Source organism: Rhodnius prolixus, unplaced genomic scaffold, assembly GCF_049639745.1.
Source record: "Rhodnius prolixus isolate KJV_2025 unplaced genomic scaffold, Rpr scaffold_9, whole genome shotgun sequence".
Classification (NCBI taxonomy): Eukaryota; Metazoa; Arthropoda; class Insecta; order Hemiptera; family Reduviidae; genus Rhodnius; species Rhodnius prolixus.
The window spans coordinates 5,231,359-5,253,169 of record NW_027411604.1 but is presented as its reverse complement, the minus strand read 5'-3'; the positions used below and the strand labels follow the sequence as shown (position 1 = coordinate 5,253,169).

Below are 21,811 nucleotides of genomic sequence, written 5' to 3'. Positions count from 1 at the left end.
AAAAGCTTCCCTTAGCTCCATTATTAATAGTAATCATAATACATTCAAATTAGATGACAGAATGTAGTGCTTCAAAAGTATCATTCACTACAATAAATTACAGCTAAGTAAGGTAACTAAATTTTAGATAAAATTACTATACCTGTGTCAATCAATGATAGGGGAGCTAATGAGGACGATACACATTCAACTCCCACTCCAACACTCATTTGTATCTGTCAACAAATTACTTCATTCAGAAAGCATTCAACGATTATTTATCTAACTCTGCCAGTTCCTCTATATCAAGGAAATGTTGACTGAAGACTTCTTCAGCAAAAGAGCTTAGAAAAACTTCATTCAAGAGAATTTTGCAAACTTTTACCAGTTCCTATCTCAAGTATTATCTTTCATGAAGATATTTCATTTATAGTAAGCTTAGAAGATAACTTTATTTAAAAAAAAAAATACGTTCTGTGAATTAATAAACTTAACCCATTTAGTTTGTTCTGAATTTTGGCACTGTAATTACACTGTTATCAAAGAACTAGGGCGACCTGATATCCAGTACTGATAGTTCCTGGTGTATGAAAGCAAAAATTTACTAATTCACTGGACAAATTTTTTACTTTTTGTACGTTTGTTGTTAATTATTCCCAAATCCAGGCGATTTGAAATGTAAGATTAAGATAAATTGAATCCCTGCTAAGAATCGAGTCTTGGGAACTAAGAACAAATTGCGAAGTGAGAAAAGTTAAGGAATTACCTTCTCAGGTCTATCATAAAGTTAACACGCGCGCTATCTATTGACAATAAAATTAAACTAATAACCTTACTTTAGTACTACTAATGCAGTCTAGCGTTGAAAAAGTAAACTTTTCTAATAAACAATATTGATATGGTTTCATAATTTATCAGGTTTTTATGGTCTCTGGCCATTGCAGTTAGTCTTAAATTCCTAAAAACCTCAAAAAGAATTAGAAAATCGTTGAAAATTGTAGAATGTGTACTAAACTAATAATTTATAGCCATAATATATCTACAAAATTTAAAAAGTTTATGCTACTATAAATTAAAACAGTAGTGAACGGTGTCTATTCGGAGAAAGAATGAGAATCCAAAGTTTTCAGCAGTGTAACAAGTGAGGAAATGTGTCTTACAACGTTCGCAAAACCATGGAGAATAAAGTAATGGTAAGTGAACATAAACTATTTGGATTTTAGAGGAGATAAGGTGTAAGATCTTGGTTATGTTCGGGTTTTCTCCTCAATATCTCTCCAATTAAAAACTTAAAGAAAATGAAGTAACTCTATATTTATTTTAAAATAAATTAATAAATTTACCTCACAACTATCAGTAGTTGAAGTTGTAAGATATTTAGTTCTCATCAAAGTCATATAAGCCCTTATTTTTCTCTGAATAAAATCTGGTATACCGAAACCTTTAAGTTCGTTGAGGCATAATTGTGGATTATTTCTGAAAAAGCAAACATCACTGAAATATCGTATAATGATTTCTTTGTAATCTTGTAAAGTAAAGACATTTTTTTTGTAAATTGATGTCTATAAAAAAATTAATCAAAGAACTTTAAAAGAAATGTATAGAAATAGAAGGTTAGTTGAGTAAATGACAGGAGAAAATGAAACTCCACCGAAGGGAGGAAACAACCTGGAGTAAAGAACGAACTAAGAAGCGTCGAAGAACTCAGGTCACGTAATCAAAACAGGAATTCTTTCTCGATATAAGTAAGAGGCGAAAAGCGTTTAAAGTAAAGCAAAATAAGTCGCTTGATGTCTTGATTTAAGAAATTAGAAGGCCCGTGTTGGTTGTCAGAAAGACCAGCGTCCTTATCAAAAACTTTACTTCTTACTAGAAAATGAATTAAAGAGAGCAATTTAATGCTGCCATTTGTATCTGCAGCAAAATTTGGAGATCGGGAAATAGGTAGATAAATTAAAACTAGAGAGATGGACCTTAGAATGATTGAAAATGTGAGATCAGAAAGAAGAGAAGTGAGATGCAAATTCTGAGAGACCTCTACAGTTACAGGAGAAGATCTTAAATAATGCGAACATACCTATACTCATCACAGTTAACAATTTGTACAATATCATCCAGAAACATAAGTGAAATATTTGGTGTGCCTTGTATAAGACCAGGAACTCTAGCTGTGCTCAACCATTCCCTATCATCTTGATCGACCATGTATTTAACAATCTCTGGATGTTTCATACTGAGTCTTCCGCGTATTGCGCCAAGACCTAAAGCCTAAAATATATATAACCAAATGATTAAATTAAGTTAATACATTAATTTTTTAATTATTATTAATTTTTAAGAATTCATTTACAAATACTAACTTTGCTGGCACATGTTGACAAAATAAATTGAGTATCTTTTGTAACTCTTGATGGGTCCCATTTCATCAAAGGGGGATAAGATCTCTTTCGTTGGGTACTTTCCTTGTCAGTATCTGAGACTTTTCGTTTGCGTGCATTCAGGAACTATAATATCACAGTTAGGTACATAAATGATGTTAGAAAAGGGTATTTTGATCGCTCTTATTGACAAAGCAAAACAAAATACGAATTATTTGGCACTTATTTGAAATGAAATACAAATTAACTCAAATTTAAATTCGGCCATTCAGGGTATCTCCCCAGCACTTGTGGATAATCAGAATAAATCAATCATTGGATAACCCTGAGCTTATAGTTTTTTGAGCATCACTTTGAGAGTGTAGCTTTTGCGAAAGTGATGGGAAACGTACACTAAGCTCTTTCCCAAAGCTCTTTCGTTTCTCTCAGCCCTATCATTAGAATTCCAGCCTTCAGTACTGATTGTCCAGTCCGTTACGTTGCCATTCAGCATGGAATACCAGAACTCTTATTTGGAAGAGTAAAACATTTTACTTATGAAAATTTAGTTGTCTGAAGGTATTCTAATTGTATTTTTCCTGATTTTTTTCCTATTCTCAATGAGATACAAGTTTTTCTAAGCTTGTTACCTCCTACCTCTGCTACACTTATGGAGTAAAAAAATATATAATGATTGATGACAAAGAAAAAATGGATTAGATTTGCTAATTAGGCCAAATAAAATGGATTAGATTTGCTATTTAGGCCAAATAAAATGGATTAGATTTGCTAATTAGGCCAAATAAAATGGATTAGATTTGCTAATTAGGCCAAATAAAATGGATTAGATTTGCTAATTAGGCCAAATAAAATGGATTAGATTTGCTAATTAGGCCAAATAAAATGGATTAGATTTGCTAATTAGGCCAAATAAAATGGATTAGATTTGCTAATTAGGCCAAATAAAATTTTAGTTTGTAAAAAATAAAAGGGAAATTAACAAAATTTAGTCTATTAACAGATAATAATTATAAAATGAAAATTACTTGATCCGAAGGCAAATTTGTTGCTGTAGTATTGGCATTTTTGTGCAAACTAACAGAAATTCCAGCACAATACATCTGCTTAGCTTCTTCCAACATTGCCCGACATACATCTCTAACCAATTCTTCACTAACACTACCTGGTCCTAAATTTTCTCTTATATTTTTAACAGCTGGTTGGAAAAATTTCTTAAACATTATAAAAAAAAGAAAAACTTATTTAGTTTTTAGAATATGCTAATATATATTTATATACAATATTTTTGTTCAAATTTACCTCCAAATATTTTCGTATAACTAAATCTATTTCTTTATTAATAGTTGCTTGTAAATTTTGTCTTAAGATGTCCAGTGACTTTGCAGCACTAGTTATTGACCTGCATCTCATTTTACTCAAAGGATGTTGTCCAGTACGTCCAATATTCTTGCCATTGCTGAGTGCAGCCAGAGTGAGTGGTCTCAAATTAAAAGTATTTTTCTAAAATAACATATTTTTAAGACATATAGGCCAATAAAATTTTAAAGCATTTTTAATCAGGAGGGTTTCCCCTCTTAATAATTTGAAATTCACCCAATGGACCATGGTTACTTCTTTGTTTTCTTCAATTGATGTAACGTCCATCATGATTCTAGCATACCATAGAGCTTTACTATTCTGCAATTCTGTGTTTCCAATCAATAAAGTGTGACTTACAACCATCTAAAAATAAAAAAAAATCATAAGCTTAAATAACAAAATACGTATTATTTACCAATATTAATAATTAAAAATATAAATCTAGAAACATTTATACAATTCTTCTTCTTTCTGTATTTGCCCTTTTTAGCGAAAGAGGACCAGCCACTTCTTTAAGGATTTACGTCTAAACTATTCCTCGGGTATTCCAGCCTAACAACACTACTGTTGGCAGTGATTTACGAGGGTCGTTTGAAAAGTCCGTGCAAAGTCAGAGAGATAGCACTACTGGCGCGTATCGAGGTTATGTTTAGTTAGTAGCATCTCTTGGAAGAACACACACCAAGTTTCAGCCAGATCGGTCTATTTCTTTGTGTTTGGCATTCGTTTGAATCGAGGAAGTCGAGTGATTTTCAAAAAATGGACGAAAAAGAATTTCGCGTGTTGATTAAACACTACTTTATGAAAGGCAAAGCGCCTCAGGAGACTAAAGAGAAGCTTGATAAACATTATGGTGACTCTGCACCTTCGATTAGAACAGTTTAATAAGTGGTTTCAAAATTTTCGGAGTGGCCATATGGGCACAAGTGACGCTGAACGTTCTGGACGCCCTGTTGAGGTTACTACTCCAGAAATCATTGATAAAATCCATGATATGGTGATGGATGACAGAAGAGTGAAGGTGCGTGAGATTGCTAATGCTGTGGGCATCTCGAATGAACGGGTACATAATATTTTGCATCAACATTTGGACAAGACAAAGCTATCCGCAAGATGGGTGCCGCGATTGCTCACACTTTGACCAAAAACGAAATCGTGTGAAGTGTTGCAAGGACGGTTTGCAGCTGTTCCAGAAGAATCCGCAGGACTTTAAGCGTCGTTTCGTCACTGTGGATGAAACATGGATACATCACTACACTCCTGAGACCAAAGAACAATTTAAACAATGGGTTACCAAGGGGGAATCTGCGCCAAAAAAAGGCGAAGACCGTTCCTTCGGCCGGAAAGATTATGGCGACTGTCTTTTGGGATTCGCAAGGAATAATCCTCATCGACTATCTGGAAAAGGGTAAAACTATTACAGGTGCATATTATTCATCGTTATTGGACCGTTTGAAAAACCGAGCTGCAAGAAAAACGCCCACGATTGGCCCAAAAAAAAGTCCTTTTCCATCACGACAACGCACCAGCTCACACCTCAGCAGTTGTGGTCGCAAAATTAATGGAAATAGGGTTCCAACTCGTTTCACATCCCCCCTATTCTCCAGACTTGGCTCACTCGGACTACTATTTGTTCCCCAATATGAAGAAATGGCTGGCGGGAAAAATATTTTATTCAAACGAGGAGGTGATTGCAGAAACGAATGGCTATTTTTCAGACTTGGACAAATCCTATTATTCGGAAGGTATCAACAAACTAGAGCAGCGTTGGACGAAGTGTATAAGCCTAAAAGGAGACTATGTTGAAAAATAAAAAAGGTTTACCCCAAAAAATTAAGTAGTTTTTATTTTTGCACGGACTTTTCAAACGACCCTCGTATGTTGTTTTTTTCTTTGATAAGTTGGAGTTTTAGCTTTATCTTAACAGCTTTAGTAAGATACGAGTAGTTTTCTTATAAATTCCTTTTTTTAAACATTCTTTACTTTGTAAAACTTGCACACAATAAATTTTAATTTAAATAAACTTCTCAGCAGAGTGATTTTTCATCTGTAGAATGTGATTTAAATTTTGATACAATTCTGAAAGATTTAGCGAAACTATTTAGATCGATTGATAAGGATTTTGATTATGTATTGAAGATATGGAAACAGAAACGAAATACCAACTCCATTGCTGCAAGCAAATAATTGAAATTGATGAGTTTTGTTTTTTTTCTTTTCTTTTTAGCTTGTTTCTTATGGTTTGAATGCCTTATCTTTGTAGTAAAACTTGTAAAAGTTTATGTGGTGTACCAGATAACTTTTTCTTCTATTAGTTACTATTTATTTTAGAAGATAGTTTCTAGAGAATTTGTGAATCTTAAGAAATCATTGGTGCACCATCTCACTTTTGACCACCCAATTATTCTAGCGAAGTTCTGAGGGTATGGGAGCCAGCAGCAACAGGGAACTACTCCCCGCAGTCGATATACTCATCCCTCATCGCCTTCCATAAATATCTTTAAGAAATTCAAATTTCAAACTCCACCAATAATAAGAAGCCTTTATTTTTTTCCCAATTCCTCCAGGGAACCGTGACCTCTCAGGCTCTCTGGAGTACCCCAGGAGGAGTGAGGAAGCCGGAAGCTTTTTTGATGTCCATCTCATCAAAGCCTTAAAGTCGTTCTCGTTGCATCACCCCACATTTTCGATAGATGTAGTAAATAATTTTTTTTACAGAACTATGAGACCTATCCAATGAGGATTTCATAACATTTTTTGTTTTGTTTTAGTAATATTTTTTCTTTTTATCGCATTTGTTAATGTAACATAGAAAACATGTGGTAGCAACCTCATCCTCGGTTGCTAGGCAATATGTAAATAGTTTAAAGAGATTCAATACTAGAGATAAGACGTGCTTACCAGTTCTATCATTAATTTCAAGTAAGTAAAGACATACCTATTAGTTTTTCTTATTATTTAGATTTGCCATTCATGCCTATTTATACTAGAAGTAAATACCAATTGTGCATTTCGAATAAAACAATTTGAGTGGTTAAATAATTAAGATATGCAGCTATTTCGATTGTTTAGTGCTTGAACCCAACCATTATTTAGATTTTAGACCAACTTGTCGTTCGAATAATTGAGTGATTAATATATCTGAGAATGATTTTTAGTTTATGGTACTCGTATAACATAACCCAGGGAAGAGAGAAAGATGTTGATGTTGAAATGATGGACGATGAAGGCACAAAGATGTCGACTGATTGATGGCATGTAGCGTTAAACGTGTTTAGAACTAATTAATCTTAGGTGAGTGATGCTGAATGGATGTCTCTCTGAGGGATGCAACATTAGACTGTTTTTTAGCTCACTGTAAGCAGGAGTATAGTGCGCATTTGAATGATGTTGTGCAATGAGAGGCTGAGGTATCCAGGCGTTTTTTTTTTAAAGTTAATTTCCAAATAACTTACTTCGATGGATTTTCTCTTTCAAGATCATTCCAGTTTTTAGAGCCATAGATCTCCCCTTCTTTGTAACCCGCTGTACCTCTTTACCCATATCTTTGTTAGTAGTACTAGCGTAGAAAGATAGTTGTGTATTCTTAAGGCGGTGGTTTTTATCTAATTCTGTAACTTTTGTACGCCATTTGTTTACATCGTCGGTATCAATATTTCCCAATAAAGTAATGGAGGCTTCTTTAAATTTTGAATTTAAAAGGGTTAACAACTTGCGATACTTACTGCTAAGATTGGGGACAAAAGCATAAACCAAAAGGGGTTTGATGTTCAAATTTAGTCAGATAAAGAAGTTCCGCCTGAGTTCAAATTTAAATTATTGAATTTAATGCGGACATAATACTAATAAATTGCTAGATGTGGGTTTGAAAGTTTAAATTCGCATTGAAAGGGTTTACACAAATCTCTTATAGAAATACGAGTATGTATCTCTTACTGAAGATTTTATCAGACCAAAATTACCTGTGTTTGGATACTACTACTATCGAACCGAATCAAAACTATCCTGAAGCAAATACAATATCCAAGATTTTATTTTAAAAAAAACAAAACGTGTAATTGAATTTAAAACTCAAGAAAGAGTTTTTGCCCAATTTAAATCTTTCTTCATTGTAGGAACTAATTTGAATGCAGCTTGTGCTTATCTATCCCTTACTTTTTTTTTTACTTTAAATAACTTTCCATTCGCTATACTGTTCTAAATTGCTATTCCTTACTTCAGTAACTTCCAATAGAGATAAAAATATCTAGTTTCCTTAAATAAAATCCAGACAAAATGCAGGATATTACGTGGCTGCTGGTGCTTTCCCTTTTTTTTTTATTTTATTACCTATAGTTTTTACTATAAAACTATTCTAGAAAATACGTAACCATAACTGCACAGCAAGTACATTTTTTCTGATCTTCTCTTTTAGTTAAGCTTACCACGAATTCCAGAAAAATGGAATATGAAAAATTTTCTTAGTACATGATTGATTTTTGTAATGCAAATTTAGTTTTGATGTGTTGGCAATCAATATAATTCAAACTAGTGCATTAAACAGGTAGGCATTGAAAAAAATCTTCTTTGAATAATGATGACGAAGACAATTAGAATGGAATAGATTAAATTATGGCGGTCTCAAGGCCTACACCACTGCGACCCCTATGGATCTATTGTGGCTCCCCGACTTTAGAGCTCACCCTCCTGACCCGTCCGTTTAATCAGACTCTTAATTCTGGAGAGCGACTCCCTGGGTAAAGCTGCTCAGGCCTTGGTTTTTCACTCCCCGAGGAGTAACATCCTTAGCTAGGACAAGTCCCTCACACTGACACAACTCTGTGCAGTGCCTTTTCCTCTTCTTCCTGACAGTACCTACAAAGGCCCATGCGATGCATATGTTTTCTGAGCCTGCAGTGACCGAGTTAAAACGCCTAAATTATCCTTATAACCCCACGCGGCCTTGACGGATTAATTCTGCAGGTCAGCCTCGGCGAATAGCTTCTAATGAAACTCCTTCGCCTGTCTCTCTGCCCAGTGGTGGCAAGCCACTACTCCTGAGACCTACTCTGCACCCATAAGTTAATGGCCGCTGACTTAACGCTCTTCGAAACCCCAAAACAGGGCTCCGGGCCAACGAAGTGTCCCGCAGAGCCTTCCTTGAAGACAATTAAAGTTCTTTAAAAATTCTCATCTGCAACACGAAATCGGTCTTATCTAATTATAACCTATTTGGTGGTTAGCTGTTACTAATGAATATTTTGGAATTCATTAAATTTAAACCATCTGATCATTTTCAGATTTCTGGATAAAATAATTATCATTTTCACTCAATACCTGAGCTCCATTGGCCTTCACATTTTTGGTCGCCATGCAGCCAAATGTATAACTTTGCTCTTTTTGTTTGTTAGTCATTAGATACAAAAAAAATGTTAAAAAAGGGTTCTTATTTAACAAGATAAGTATATTTTCAATTAAGTCTTACATTTGAAATATTTTTAATTTTACTTTAATTTAGATTATGGAACAAGAAAAAGAAGAAAATTTAAAAGAAAGAAGAAAACCTTTTACTTTTCCAAAACTGGAAGAGACACAAGAAGCAGAAATGATTGAAGATTTACTAAAGAGGCTGGGCGCTGAGAATTCTGAATTTCAAGAAGAGAAAGTGAGAGAGAAATTAGCTAGATATGATCAATTAATCAAGGTAATATAAAGTTTTTCATCCAAGAGAATTTGGCTTTTTCTTTTTCTTTTAAACAATTTCTCCAAGAAAAATAACTCAATTAATTTACTCGGAAGATAATTAGAAGGTAGAGTTGCCTTATTTTCAGTTCTTGAAGGTAAAGTTCTTGTTTCAAGTTGTAAAACCAAGATATTTTAGTGTTATTTCTGTAGTTTTCCATATTATTTTAAACTTTTTAATACGAAGTAAGTTAAAGCATGCGAGAGAAAATTAAGTTTGTTCTTGGCCAAATGATATGTAATTATTTCATTTATAAATTCAACAGAACATCGTTGGGATTGTTTATTTCCTTCTTGATTCGTTCTCAAACAAAAAAAAAAACGAATCTATTTTGCCAAACCTTAATTCTTTCTTAAACTGAAGCTAAATAGAAGCGAAGGTAGCTAGTTAATAAGAGGCTGCATTATTATTTATGATACTTTATTAATCAAATGCTTTGTATAGTTTAATACTTAATTTTTTAAGAATTATAAATATTTCAGAATTATCAGATTGAAAAGAAGAAATTAGACATGTTAGATGACGAAGAGGAGGAGGAAGAGGAGGAGGATGAGGAAGAAGATGAAGAAGAAGAAGAAGAAGAAGAAGAAGGAGAAGGAGGAGCAGCAGCAGTAGAAGAAGAAGAGCAAAAAACAGAGCCAGAGAATAACAAAGTAGATGAGGATGGAGGTGTGGATGAAACACATCCTGAGAAGAAACGTTTTGATCCAGAAAATATAAAAAATCCAAAGAAAAGGGAACTACATGATTATCTGATGTCTGAGAAGGCAATGTGTGAAAGTATTAACCAGCAGATGGATTATCTTGAAAAGAAACTGTACGAAGTGACATCAGAGAATCAGAATAACGTTAGTGAATTATTTATTTTTTATTTTAAACCCAATATAAACAAAAACCCAAATTTCAGAAATGCTGTATATTATCTTAGATGTAGTATCGTTACAGAGATTTGAGATATTCTGAATTCACAACTTTCGGACTAAATTATTCGGATTAAATCTTTTTTGGGGGGGAATTTTGAGACCTACTGAAGTTTAAAAAAACTAAGTGGAAGTTTACACGAACAGACAAATCTGACAATTAATTCCCACGAATCTATCTCTTTTTACTTTTATCGATTTTGAGTTAACAAGTTTAAGCACCATTTCGACTATGATTGCCTTAGTGGTATGGCCGGCCTTTCTCGTGATATTGAAGCTCTAAGCTTAAGCGCCTCCATGAACTGCTTCATAAGATTCATTTTCAGCAATCCCCAGAGACTCGATGAGTTGAAGTGGCTTTTCCCCTGTCTACCTCCGCCAGTATCTTTTTTGGGCTTCATTATTTTTCCAAGTTATCCCAATCTCAAAGACACCATCTCATATTTTTCAACTCTTCAACTTCAAATCCTCGATCCATTCTCCAAACACTAGATCTCGTTCACCGTACTTCATCCTGTGACAAATCCTTCCTAATTCGCGCTACCTCTCTCTGGAACTCCATTTTTGCCAACATCTGTCTGCCATGTTCCTACTCTTTCCATCTTTAAATCCCTTCTGTTCAATTATCTCCTTTCTACCCAGCATCCTCCGAAATAATAATTGAATGCATTTGTTTCCTTTATTTTAATTCTTATTTTTTGTAGATACTTGCTTATTTTCTATAACTAAAATATAGGCCGAACCAATAGACCCTCCAATTGGACATGTATTTATTCTTAGGGGACCAATAGTCCCAGGATAATTTTTTTTTTTATTTTGTAATTTACAATCTGTATAAATATATACAATAAGTAAATGGGATGTAATAAGATGAACTGGAGCGGGAAGAGCAGGAGGAGAGAAGCTGCCCAGCGGTAGCACTCTCTATAGGAGAGAGGAGAATGTGGGGAGGAGAATATGAGTAGGAGAGAGGAGAGATAGGAGAATAATGACGTTTAGGTCTTCAGACTGTAAGGAAGTCGCGGGGCCATTGGCGATACAGTCGACGTGTAGTATTGTTAGGGATGTCAGAGGAGACGAGAGATAGCACAAGAGGATTAGAGCTAGTCGAGAGAGAGCAGTATGGAACTTTTGGTATTTAGTCTTGGCTAGTTAGTCTATGAAAGGAATGTTGGGGTCGGTGTGAAGAGTAAGAGGTTAGTCACCGTAGAAAGGAGCGTCAACTATCTGTCGGCAGTAGTTTTGACTGAAATGTCCTGTACTGTCCTGTAAGTTTGTTGGTTTGGCTGAACCCCACCAGCTCTAGTCCCGTAAGTCCACCATAGGTCCCAGGATTATAAATTCATTTTTCATTCATTCATTCATATACTCTAAATATTTTTTTCATTCTTAGAAAATGTTAAATACCAGAAGAGAATATTAAATTATATTTCCAATATATGTAATACATTTTCATGGCAGTTAGAGAAAATTAATTGTATCTAATATTGTATTCTAAAATAAATAATATTTCAGATTGCTGTTAAAGTTTTTGAAGAATCAAAAGAAGAAATTCATAAAGCTTTAGATCAATTTGCAGGAATTGAAAAAGAAATTGAAACTCAGGTATTTGTATAATAAATGAAACATAAATATTGCATAAATTGAAAGATAGATGTTTAATTTTATTATAGTTATAACAATTTTCACAGCTAAACGAATCCTCATCTGATGAATCTGATTCAAATTGGGAAGAAGAACTGAAAAATATAAAAGAATTACGTAACCAGTTAGACAAAAATCTAGGACAAGAATTCAAGAATGTTGAACCTGAATAGAAATTAAATGTAAAGAAATGAGAAGAAAAGCTCATAACCATATTTGTATGAACTTATAAGAAAATAGAGAACATTATTGTATTTTTGGCATATTTTTTGTATCGTTTAAACCTTTTCTCAATTATTGCCATAAAAGTTCTAAAGTAGTGTGGAAAAATGAATAAAAAGCAGATACTGTAATATTTCACCCTTTAATTAAGATTAAACATTCTTAAACTTCAAAAAAAAGGACACGACCGTGTGTTGTACGTGAATACGTTTACGTAACGGGTTATATTTTTTACATAAAATATTTTTATTTATGTATTTAGGATGAAATCAAGGAAACAAATCGACGATCGAACACAATCTATGCCTATACAGTCCGTTGCCGATGTAGAAGCGATTTCATCATCCACTTGCATAATTTCAACCGCCCCAGCTGCAGATGTACTGGACACCGTCGTTGATCCGCTCGGCCGCATTCATTCTTTTAAGTTCCCGGCACAGCTTGACTTGGTCATATGGTGTTTTATTATTACCATTCGATTGTTCTTGAGAAGCCCTTTCCAACCGTATGCGGATCTCTGTATTTGGTTTTGGCTTTTCGACGCGTGTAGGCCGACATTATATATTCTTGATAATATTTTTTTATTCTAACACCTTATTACATTCACTGTCACTATTTTACACTAATGTTTTATATACAATCGATAGATTGTGACGACAGCTAACGATTAAAACTTAAACGAACATCGTCAAAAGATGAAATGATCTCAAAATGGCGGCGCTTCCCCCGGGATTTAAAGATAGAAAGGGTAGGAGCATGGCGGACAGATGAAGGCAAGGAGTTCCAGAGAGAGGTAGCACAAATAAGGAAGGATTTGTCAAAGGAAGAGGTACGGTGAGAGGGAATATAGAGATCAGATGAGCGAGATCTAGTGTTGGGCGAATGGATGGAGGATTTAAACTTAAGGAGTTGAAAAATATAGGAATTCTTCCTTTTCAAAATAGATCGACCCAAGGTGTACTATCTAGCATTGCCCATAATATTAATTATCAAATGCAGAAACAGCAGCATTGCAATGAAATTAAGAGACTATTTCCACTTTTTCCAATGGATTTTATTTCTTATTCTTCAATATAGATCGACCCATGATGTACAATCTAGCATTGCCTTTAATATTAACTATCTAAGGCAGAAACAGCAGCATTACAGTGAAATTAAAGGAAAATTTCTACTTTTTCCATTACTTTTTACTTCTTCCTTTTCAAAATAGATAGACCCAAGGTGTATAATCTGGCATTGCCCTTAATATTAACTATCAAATGCAGAAACAGCAGCATTGCAATGAAATTAAGAGACTATTTCCACTTTTTCCAATGGATTTTATTTCTTATTCTTCAATATAGATCGACCCATGATGTACAATCTAGCATTGCCTTTAATATTAACTATCTAAGGCAGAAACAGCAGCATTACAGTGAAATTAAAGGAAAATTTCTACTTTTTCCATTACTTTTTACTTCTTCCTTTTCAAAATAGATAGACCCAAGGTGTATAATCTGGCATTGCCCTTAATATTAACTATCAAATGCAGAAACAGCAGCATTGCAATGAAATTAAGAGACTATTTCCACTTTTTCCATTACTTTTTACTTCTTCCTTTTCAAAATAGAATGACCCATGATGTACAATCTAGCATTGCTCTCAATATTAACTATCAAGTGCAGAAACAGCAGAATCCATTGAAATTTGGAGATCAATTCCACTTTTTCCAATGGATTTTATTTCTTATTCTTCAATATAGATCGACCCATGATGTACAATCTAGCATTGCCTTTAATATTAACTATCTAAGGCAGAAACAGCAGCATTACAGTGAAATTAAAGGAAAATTTCTACTTTTTCCATTACTTTTTACTTCTTCCTTTTCAAAATAGAATGACCCATGATGTACAATCTAGCATTGCTCTCAATATTAATTATCAAGTGGAGAAACAGCAGAATCCATTGAAATTTGGAGATCAATTCCACTTTTTCCAATGGATTTTATTTCTTATTCTTCAATATAGATCGACCCATGATGTACAATCTAGCATTGCCTTTAATATTAACTATCTAAGGCAGAAACAGCAGCATTACAGTGAAATTAAAGGAAAATTTCTACTTTTTCCATTACTTTTTACTTCTTCCTTTTCAAAATAGATAGACCCAAGGTGTATAATCTGGCATTGCCCTTAATATTAACTATCAAATGCAGAAACAGCAGCATCAGGTGAAATTAGGAGAATATTTCCACTTTTTCCAGTGGTTTTTACTTCTTCCTTTTCCAAATAGATAGACCCAAGGTGTACTATCTAGCATTGCCCATAATATTAATTATCAAATGCAGAAACAGCAGCATTACAGTGAAATTAAGAGACTATTTCTACTTTTTCCAATGATTTTTACTTCTCACTCTTCAAAATGGATCGACCCAAGATGTACAATCTAGCATTGCTCTCAATATTAACTATCAAGTGCAGAAACAGCAGAATTCCATTGAAATTTGGAGATCAATTCCACTTTTTCCAATGGATTTTATTTCTTATTCTTCAATATAGATTGACCCATGATGTACAATCTAGCATTGCCTTTAATATTAACTATCTAAGGCAGAAACAGCAGCATTACAGTGAAATTAAGAGACTATTTCCACTTTTTCCATTACTTTTTACTTCTTCCTTTTCAAAATAGAATGACCCATGATGTACAATCTAGCATTCCCCATAATATTGTAAAGTTTTTCCCTAAAAAAAACTTTACTTACACAACTAGTGCCTGCCACTAGTTATTTTATTAATATGTGGGTTTGATTAAATAATAAAACTCGCTAAAATTTGTAAGTAATAACCTGATTTATTCACACATTAACATTAACTAACATGAACATTTACTAGCAACTAACGCTATTCATTACAGTCACCATTTACAACAGTCACAACAGTTTACGTAACGCCACAAAACTGTTCCCCGACTGACCACTGGTCCGCACTGCACCGAATTGCACTAGTCTCAGCTACACTAACACAGCTCTACTCATCAACTGACTAATTGCCCAACTAGCTACCACTGAAGCACTCCGCAACACTGACTCTCCAAGACTAACTCATAAACTTGACTAATAACTATAAACTCTAATAACTCCTTAAAACTTGCTTAAAAACTCTTAAAACTTAATTGAAAACTGACTTCTCCAGCTGTGTCTGCCTCCTTTTAACTGCGTGCCTCCCTCCAACTGGGACTGCCCTCCTCCAACTCTCTGAGCATAAGTTTCCACGCCCTCCTGATGTTCATTGGCTGGAGAAAACATACTGCCACCACCTCAGCTGTGAGCCGCCTCCTCCCATTCTCTGTCTCTCCAACTCCGGCTGTCTCACTCTCACCTGTCAATCACTGGCTGGGAAACACATATGCCACCACCCCAACTGAGGCCTTTCTCTTAGCTGGCTTTTACACAGGTCACTAACTCCTTGAACAATCTAGCCCTTTCCTTTATAGTTCAGGTATAGACCGGCCCTTTTGTCTACACAGTGGTGGCCTGTTACCGGCTTTAGTCGCTTAACCCCTAGAACAATCTAGGCCTTTCTTTTCTGCCACAAGTAGATACCGCCCCTTTTGTTTATGCAGAGGCGGCCTGTTACTGACTTTGGTCGTTCAACCTCTAGAATAATCTAGGCCTTTCTTCTCCGCCCAGGTCAACTTCGTTACAATATTAATTATCAAATTCAGAAACAGCAGCAATTAAGTGAAATTTGGAGCCTATTTCTACTTATTCCACTAGTTTTTACTTCTTCCTTTTCAAATTAGATCGACCCAAGATGTACAATCTAGCATTGCCAAAATTAACTATCAAATTCAGAAACAGCAGCAATTAAGTGAAATTTGGAGCCTATTTCTACTTTTTCCACTAGTTTTTACTTCTTCCTTTTCCAAATAGATATACCCAAGGTGTACTATCTAGCATTGCCCTTCATATTAACTATGAAATGCAGAAACAGCAGCATTCCAGTGAAATTAAGAGACTATTTCCACTTTTTCCAATGGTTTTTACTTCTTGTTTCCTGAAATAGATCGACCCAAGGTGTACTATCTAGCATTGCCCATAATATTAATTATCAAATGCAGAAACAGCTTCATTCCAGTGAAATTAGGAGACTATTTCTACTTTTTCCACTAGTTTTTACTTTTATTCTTCAAAATAGATCGACCCAAGGTGTACTATCTAGCATTGCCCTTAATATTAACTGTCTAAGGCAGAAACAGCAGCATTACAGTGAAATTAAGAGACTATTTCAACTTTTTCCACTAGTTTTTACTTCTTCCTTTTCAAAATAGATAAACCCAAGGTGTATAATCTAGCATTGCCCTTAATATTAACTATCAAATGCAGAAACAGCAGCATCAGGTGAAATTAGGAGAATATTTCCACTTTTTCCAGTGGTTTTTACTTCTTCCTTTTCCAAATAGATAGACCCAAGGTGTACTATCTAGCATTGCCCATAATATTAATTATCAAATGCAGAAGCAGCAGCATTACAGTGAAATTAAGAGACTATTTCTACTTTTTCCAATGATTATTACTTCTCACTCTTCAAAATGGATCGACCCAAGATGTACAACCTAGCATTGCCCTTAATATTAATTATGAAATGCAGAAACAGCAGCATTACTGTGAAATTAAGAGACTATTTCTGGTTTTTACTTATTACTGTTCAAAATACATCGACCCAAGGTGTACTATCAAGCATTGCCCTTAATATTAACTACCAAATGCAGAATCAGCAGCATTCCAGTGAAATTAGGAGACTATTTCTACTTTTTTCACTAGTTTTTACTTCTTCCTTTTCCAAATAGATATACCCAAGGTGTACTATCTAGCATTGCCCTTCATATTAACTATCTAAGGCAGAAACAGCAGCATTACTGTGAAATTAAGAGACTATTTCTACGTTTTCCAATGGTTTTTACTTATTACTGTTCAAAATACATCGACCCAAGATGTACTATCTAGCATTGCCCTTAATATTAACTACCAAATGCAGAATCAGCAGCATTCCAGTGAAATTAAGAGACTATTTCCACTTTTTCCAATGGTTTTTACTTCTTGTTTCCTGAAATAGATCGACCCAAGGTGTACTATCTAGCATTGCCCATAATATTAATTATTATATGCAGAAACAGCAGCATTACAGTGAAATTAAGAGACTATTTCTACTTTTTCCAATGATTTTTACTTCTCACTGTTCAAAATAGATCGACCCAAGATGTACAACCTAGCATTGCTCTTAATATTAACTATGAAATGCAGAAACAGCAGCATTACTGTGAAATTAGGAGACTATTTCTACGTTTTCCAATGGTTTTTACTTCTCACTGTTCAAAATAGATCGACCCAAGATGTACAACCTAGCATTGCCCTTAATATTAACTATGAAATGCAGAAACAGCAGCATTACTGTGAAATTAAGAGACTATTTCTACGTTTTCCAATGGTTTTTATTTATTACTGTTCAAAATACATCGACCCAAGATGTACTATCTAGCATTGCCCTTAATATTAACTACCAAATGCAGAATCAGCAGCATTCCAGTGAAATTAGGAGACTATTTCTACTTTTTCCACCAGTTTTTACTTCTTGTTTTTCAAAATAGATCGACCCAAGGTGTACTATCTAGCATTGCCCTTAATATTAACTATGAAATGCAGAAATAGCAGCATTACTGTGAAATTAAGAGACTATTTCTACGTTTTCCAATGGTTTTTACTTATTACTGTTCAAAATACATCGACCCAAGATGTACTATCTAGCATTGCCCTTAATATTAACTACCAAATGCAGAATCAGCAGCATTCCAGTGAAATTAGGAGACTATTTCTAATTTTTCCACTAGTTTTTACTTCTTCCTTTTCCAAATAGATATACCCAAGGTGTACTATCTAGCATTGCCCTTCATATTAACTATGAAATGCAGAAACAGCAGCATTCCAGTGAAATTAAGAGACTATTTCCACTTTTTCCAATGGTTTTTACTTCTTGTTTCCTGAAATAGATCGACCCAAGGTGTACTATCTAGCATTGCCCTTAATATTAACTACCAAATGCAGAATCAGCAGCATTCGAGTGAAATTAGAAGACTATTTTTACTTTTTCCACTAGTTTTTACTTCTTGTTTTTCAAAATAGATCGACCCAAGGTGTACTATCTAGCATTGCCCTTAATATTAACTATGAAATGCAGAAAAAGCAGCATTACTGTGAAATTAAGAGACTATTTCTACGTTTTCCAATGGTTTTTATTTATTACTGTTCAAAATACATCGACCCAAGATGTACTATCTAGCATTGCCCTTAATATTAACTTCCAAATGCAGAATCAGCAGCATTCGAGTGAAATTAGGAGACTATTTTTACTTTTTCCAATAGTTTTTACTTCTTGTTTTTCAAAATAGATCGACCCAAGGTGTACTATCTAGCATTGCCCTTAATATTAACTATGAAATGCAGAAATAGCAGCATTACAGTGAAATTTGGAGATCAATTCCACTTTTTCCAATGGATTTTATTTCTTATTCTTCAATATAGATCGACCCATGATGTACAATCTAGCATTGCCTTTAATATTAACTATCTAAGGCAGAAACAGCAGCATTACAGTGAAATTAAGAGACTATTTCCATTTTTTCCATTACTTTTTACTTCTTCCTTTTCAAAATAGAATAACCCATGATGTACAATCTAGCATTCCCCATAATATTAATTATCAAATTCAGAAACAGCAGCAATTAAGTGAAATTTGGAGCCTATTTCTACTTATTCCACTAGTTTTTACTTCTTCCTTTTCAAATTAGATCGAGCCAAGATGTACAATCTAGCATTGCTCTTAATATTAACTATCAAATGCAGAAACAGCAGCATTCCAGTGAAATTAGGAGACTATTTCTACTTTTTCCACTAGTTTTTACTTCTTCCTTTTCCAAATAGATATACCCAAGGTGTACTATCTAGCATTGCCCTTCATATTAACTATGAAATGCAGAAACAGCAGCATTCCAGTGAAATTAGGAGACTATTTCTACTTTTTCCACTAGTTTTTACTTTTATTCTTCAAAATAGATCGACCCAAGGTGTACTATCTAGCATTGCCCTTAATATTAACTGTCTAAGGCAGAAACAGCAGCATCAGGTGAAATTAGGAGAATATTTCCACTTTTTCCAGTGGTTTTTACTTCTTCCTTTTCCAAATGGATAGACCCAAGGTGTACTATCTAGCATTGCCCATAATATTAATTATCAAATGCAGAAACAGCAGCATTACAGTGAAATTAAGAGACTATTTTTACTTTTTCCAATGATTATTACTTCTCACACTTCAAAATGGATCGACCCAAGATGTACAACCTAGCATTGCCCTTAATATTAATTATGAAATGCAGAAACAGCAGCATTACTGTGAAATTAAGAGACTATTTCTAGTTTTTACTTATTACTGTTCAAAATACATCGACCCAAGGTGTACTATCAAGCATTGCCCTTAATATTAACTACCAAATGCAGAATCAGCAGCATTCCAGTGAAATTAGGAGACTATTTCCACTTTTTCCAATGGTTTTTACTTCTTGTTTCCTGAAATAGATCGATCCAAGATGTACAATCTAGCATTTCCCTTAATATTAACTATGAAATGCAGAAACAGCAGCATTACTGTGAAATTAAGAGACTATTTCCACTTTTTCCAATGGTTTTTACTTTTTGTTTCCTGAAATAGATCGATCCAAGATGTACAATCTAGCAATGCCCTTAATATTAACTATGAAATGCAGATACAGCAGCATTACTGTGAAATTAAGAGACTATTTCCACTTTTTCCAATGGTATTTACTTTTTGTTTCCTGAAATAGATCGATCCAAGATGTACAATCTAGCAATGCCCTTAATATTAACTATGAAATGCAGAAATAGCAGCATTACAGTGAAATTAGGAGACTATTTCCACTTTTTCCAATGGTTTTTACTTCTTGTTTCCTGAAATAGATCGATCCAAGATGTACAATCTAGCATTTCCCTTAATATTAACTATGAAATGCAGAAACAGCAGCATTACAGTGAAATTAAGAGACTATTTCCACTTTTTCCAATGGTTTTTACTTTTTGTTTCCTGAAATAGATCGATCCAAGATGTACAATCTAGCAATGCCCTTAATATTAACTATGAAATGCAGAAACAGCAGCATTACAGTGAAATTAAGAGACTATTTCTACTTTTTCCACTAGTTTTTACTTCTTGTTTTTCAAAGTAGATCGACCCAAGGTGTGCTATCTAGCATTGCCCTTAATATTAACTATGAAATGCAGAAATAGCAGCATTACTGTGAAATTAAGAGACTATTTCTACGTTTTCCAATGGTTTTTACTTATTACTGTTCAAAATACATCGACCCAAGATGTACTATCTAGCATTGCCCTTAATATTAACTACCAAATGCAGAATCAGCAGCATTCCAGTGAAATTAGGAGACTATTTCTACTTTTTACACTAGTTTTTACTTCTTCCTTTTCCAAATAGATATACCCAAGGTGTACTATCTAGCATTGCCCTTCATATTAACTATCTAAGGCAGAAACAGCAGCATTACTGTGAAATTAAGAGACTATTTCTACGTTTTCCAATGGTTTTTACTTATTACTGTTCAAAATACATCGACCCAAGATGTACTATCTAGCATTGCCCTTAATATTAACTACCAAATGCAGAATCAGCAGCATTCCAGTGAAATTAAGAGACTATTTCCACTTTTTCCAATGGTTTTTACTTCTTGTTTCCTGAAATAGATCGACCCAAGGTGTACTATCTAGCATTGCCCATAATATTAATTATTATATGCAGAAACAGCAGCATTACAGTGAAATTAAGAGACTATTTCTACTTTTTCCAATGATTTTTACTTCTCACTGTTCAAAATAGATCGACCCAAGATGTACAACCTAGCATTGCTCTTAATATTAACTATGAAATGCAGAAACAGCAGCATTACTGTGAAATTAAGAGACTATTTCTACGTTTTCCAATGGTTTTTATTTATTACTGTTCAAAGTACATCGACCCAAGATGTACTATCTAGCATTGCCCTTAATATTAACGGTATTTGGTAAAATGCAGAATCAGCAGCATTCCAGTGAAATTAGGAGACTATTTCTACTTTTTCCACTAGTTTTTACTTCTTGTTTTTCAAAGTAGATCGACCCAAGGTGTGCTATCTAGCATTGCCCTTAATATTAACTATGAAATGCAGAAATAGCAGCATTACTGTGAAATTAAGAGACTATTTCTACGTTTTCCAATGGTTTTTACTTATTACTGTTCAAAATACATCGACCCAAGATGTACTATCTAGCATTGCCCTTAATATTAACTACCAAATGCAGAATCAGCAGCATCCCAGTGAAATTAGGAGACTATTTCTACTTTTTCCACTAGTTTTTACTTCTTCCTTTTCCAAATAGATATACCCAAGGTGTACTATCTAGCATTGCCCTTCATATTAACTATGAAATGCAGAAACAGCAGCATTCCAGTGAAATTAAGAGACTATTTCTACGTTTTCCAATGGTT

At 34.1% G+C, this 21,811-nt stretch overlaps 2 protein-coding genes across 3 annotated transcripts in view; one reads left to right on the top strand and one right to left on the bottom strand.

Annotated features, from left to right (window-relative positions):
• Nucleotides 1–21,811, bottom strand: part of LOC141454124 (deoxynucleotidyltransferase terminal-interacting protein 1) — a 58,279-nt gene that overhangs the window by 6,361 nt on the left and 30,107 nt on the right. Inside the window, exons 2-8 of the mRNA XM_074127997.1 lie at nucleotides 3,951–4,079; nucleotides 3,657–3,857; nucleotides 3,383–3,568; nucleotides 2,340–2,483; nucleotides 2,057–2,247; nucleotides 1,323–1,455; nucleotides 143–215 (exon numbers count right to left, since the gene is read on the bottom strand). Of these exons, the coding sequence (XP_073984098.1) occupies nucleotides 143–215; nucleotides 1,323–1,455; nucleotides 2,057–2,247; nucleotides 2,340–2,483; nucleotides 3,383–3,568; nucleotides 3,657–3,857; nucleotides 3,951–4,079 (1,057 nt within the window). The remainder of the gene's footprint in view (nucleotides 1–142; nucleotides 216–1,322; nucleotides 1,456–2,056; nucleotides 2,248–2,339; nucleotides 2,484–3,382; nucleotides 3,569–3,656; nucleotides 3,858–3,950; nucleotides 4,080–21,811) is intronic.
• Nucleotides 6,508–12,258, top strand: LOC141454126 (uncharacterized). 2 transcript variants are annotated; one of them, XM_074127999.1, is made up of 5 exons: nucleotides 6,508–6,638; nucleotides 9,214–9,399; nucleotides 9,921–10,286; nucleotides 11,874–11,963; nucleotides 12,050–12,258. In XM_074127999.1, exons 2-5 carry the CDS (start codon nucleotides 9,217–9,219, stop codon nucleotides 12,173–12,175), a joined length of 765 nt encoding a protein of 254 aa, XP_073984100.1. In that variant the 5' UTR covers nucleotides 6,508–6,638; nucleotides 9,214–9,216; the 3' UTR covers nucleotides 12,176–12,258. The 2 variants fall into 2 exon arrangements, with proteins under 2 accessions (XP_073984100.1, XP_073984103.1); XM_074128002.1 differs by lacking the exon at nucleotides 6,508–6,638 and adding an exon at nucleotides 6,900–7,010.

Bases quoted from the DNA above. Each gene is read 5' to 3' on its own strand.
- LOC141454126 (XM_074127999.1), top strand. From the start codon at position 9,217: ATGGAACAAGAAAAAGAAGAAAATTTAAAAGAAAGAAGAAAACCTTTT. The intron at 9,400-9,920 runs GTAATATAAAGT...TAAATATTTCAG, and splicing joins GATATGATCAATTAATCAAG to AATTATCAGATTGAAAAGAA. The intron at 10,287-11,873 runs GTTAGTGAATTA...ATAATATTTCAG, and splicing joins CATCAGAGAATCAGAATAAC to ATTGCTGTTAAAGTTTTTGA.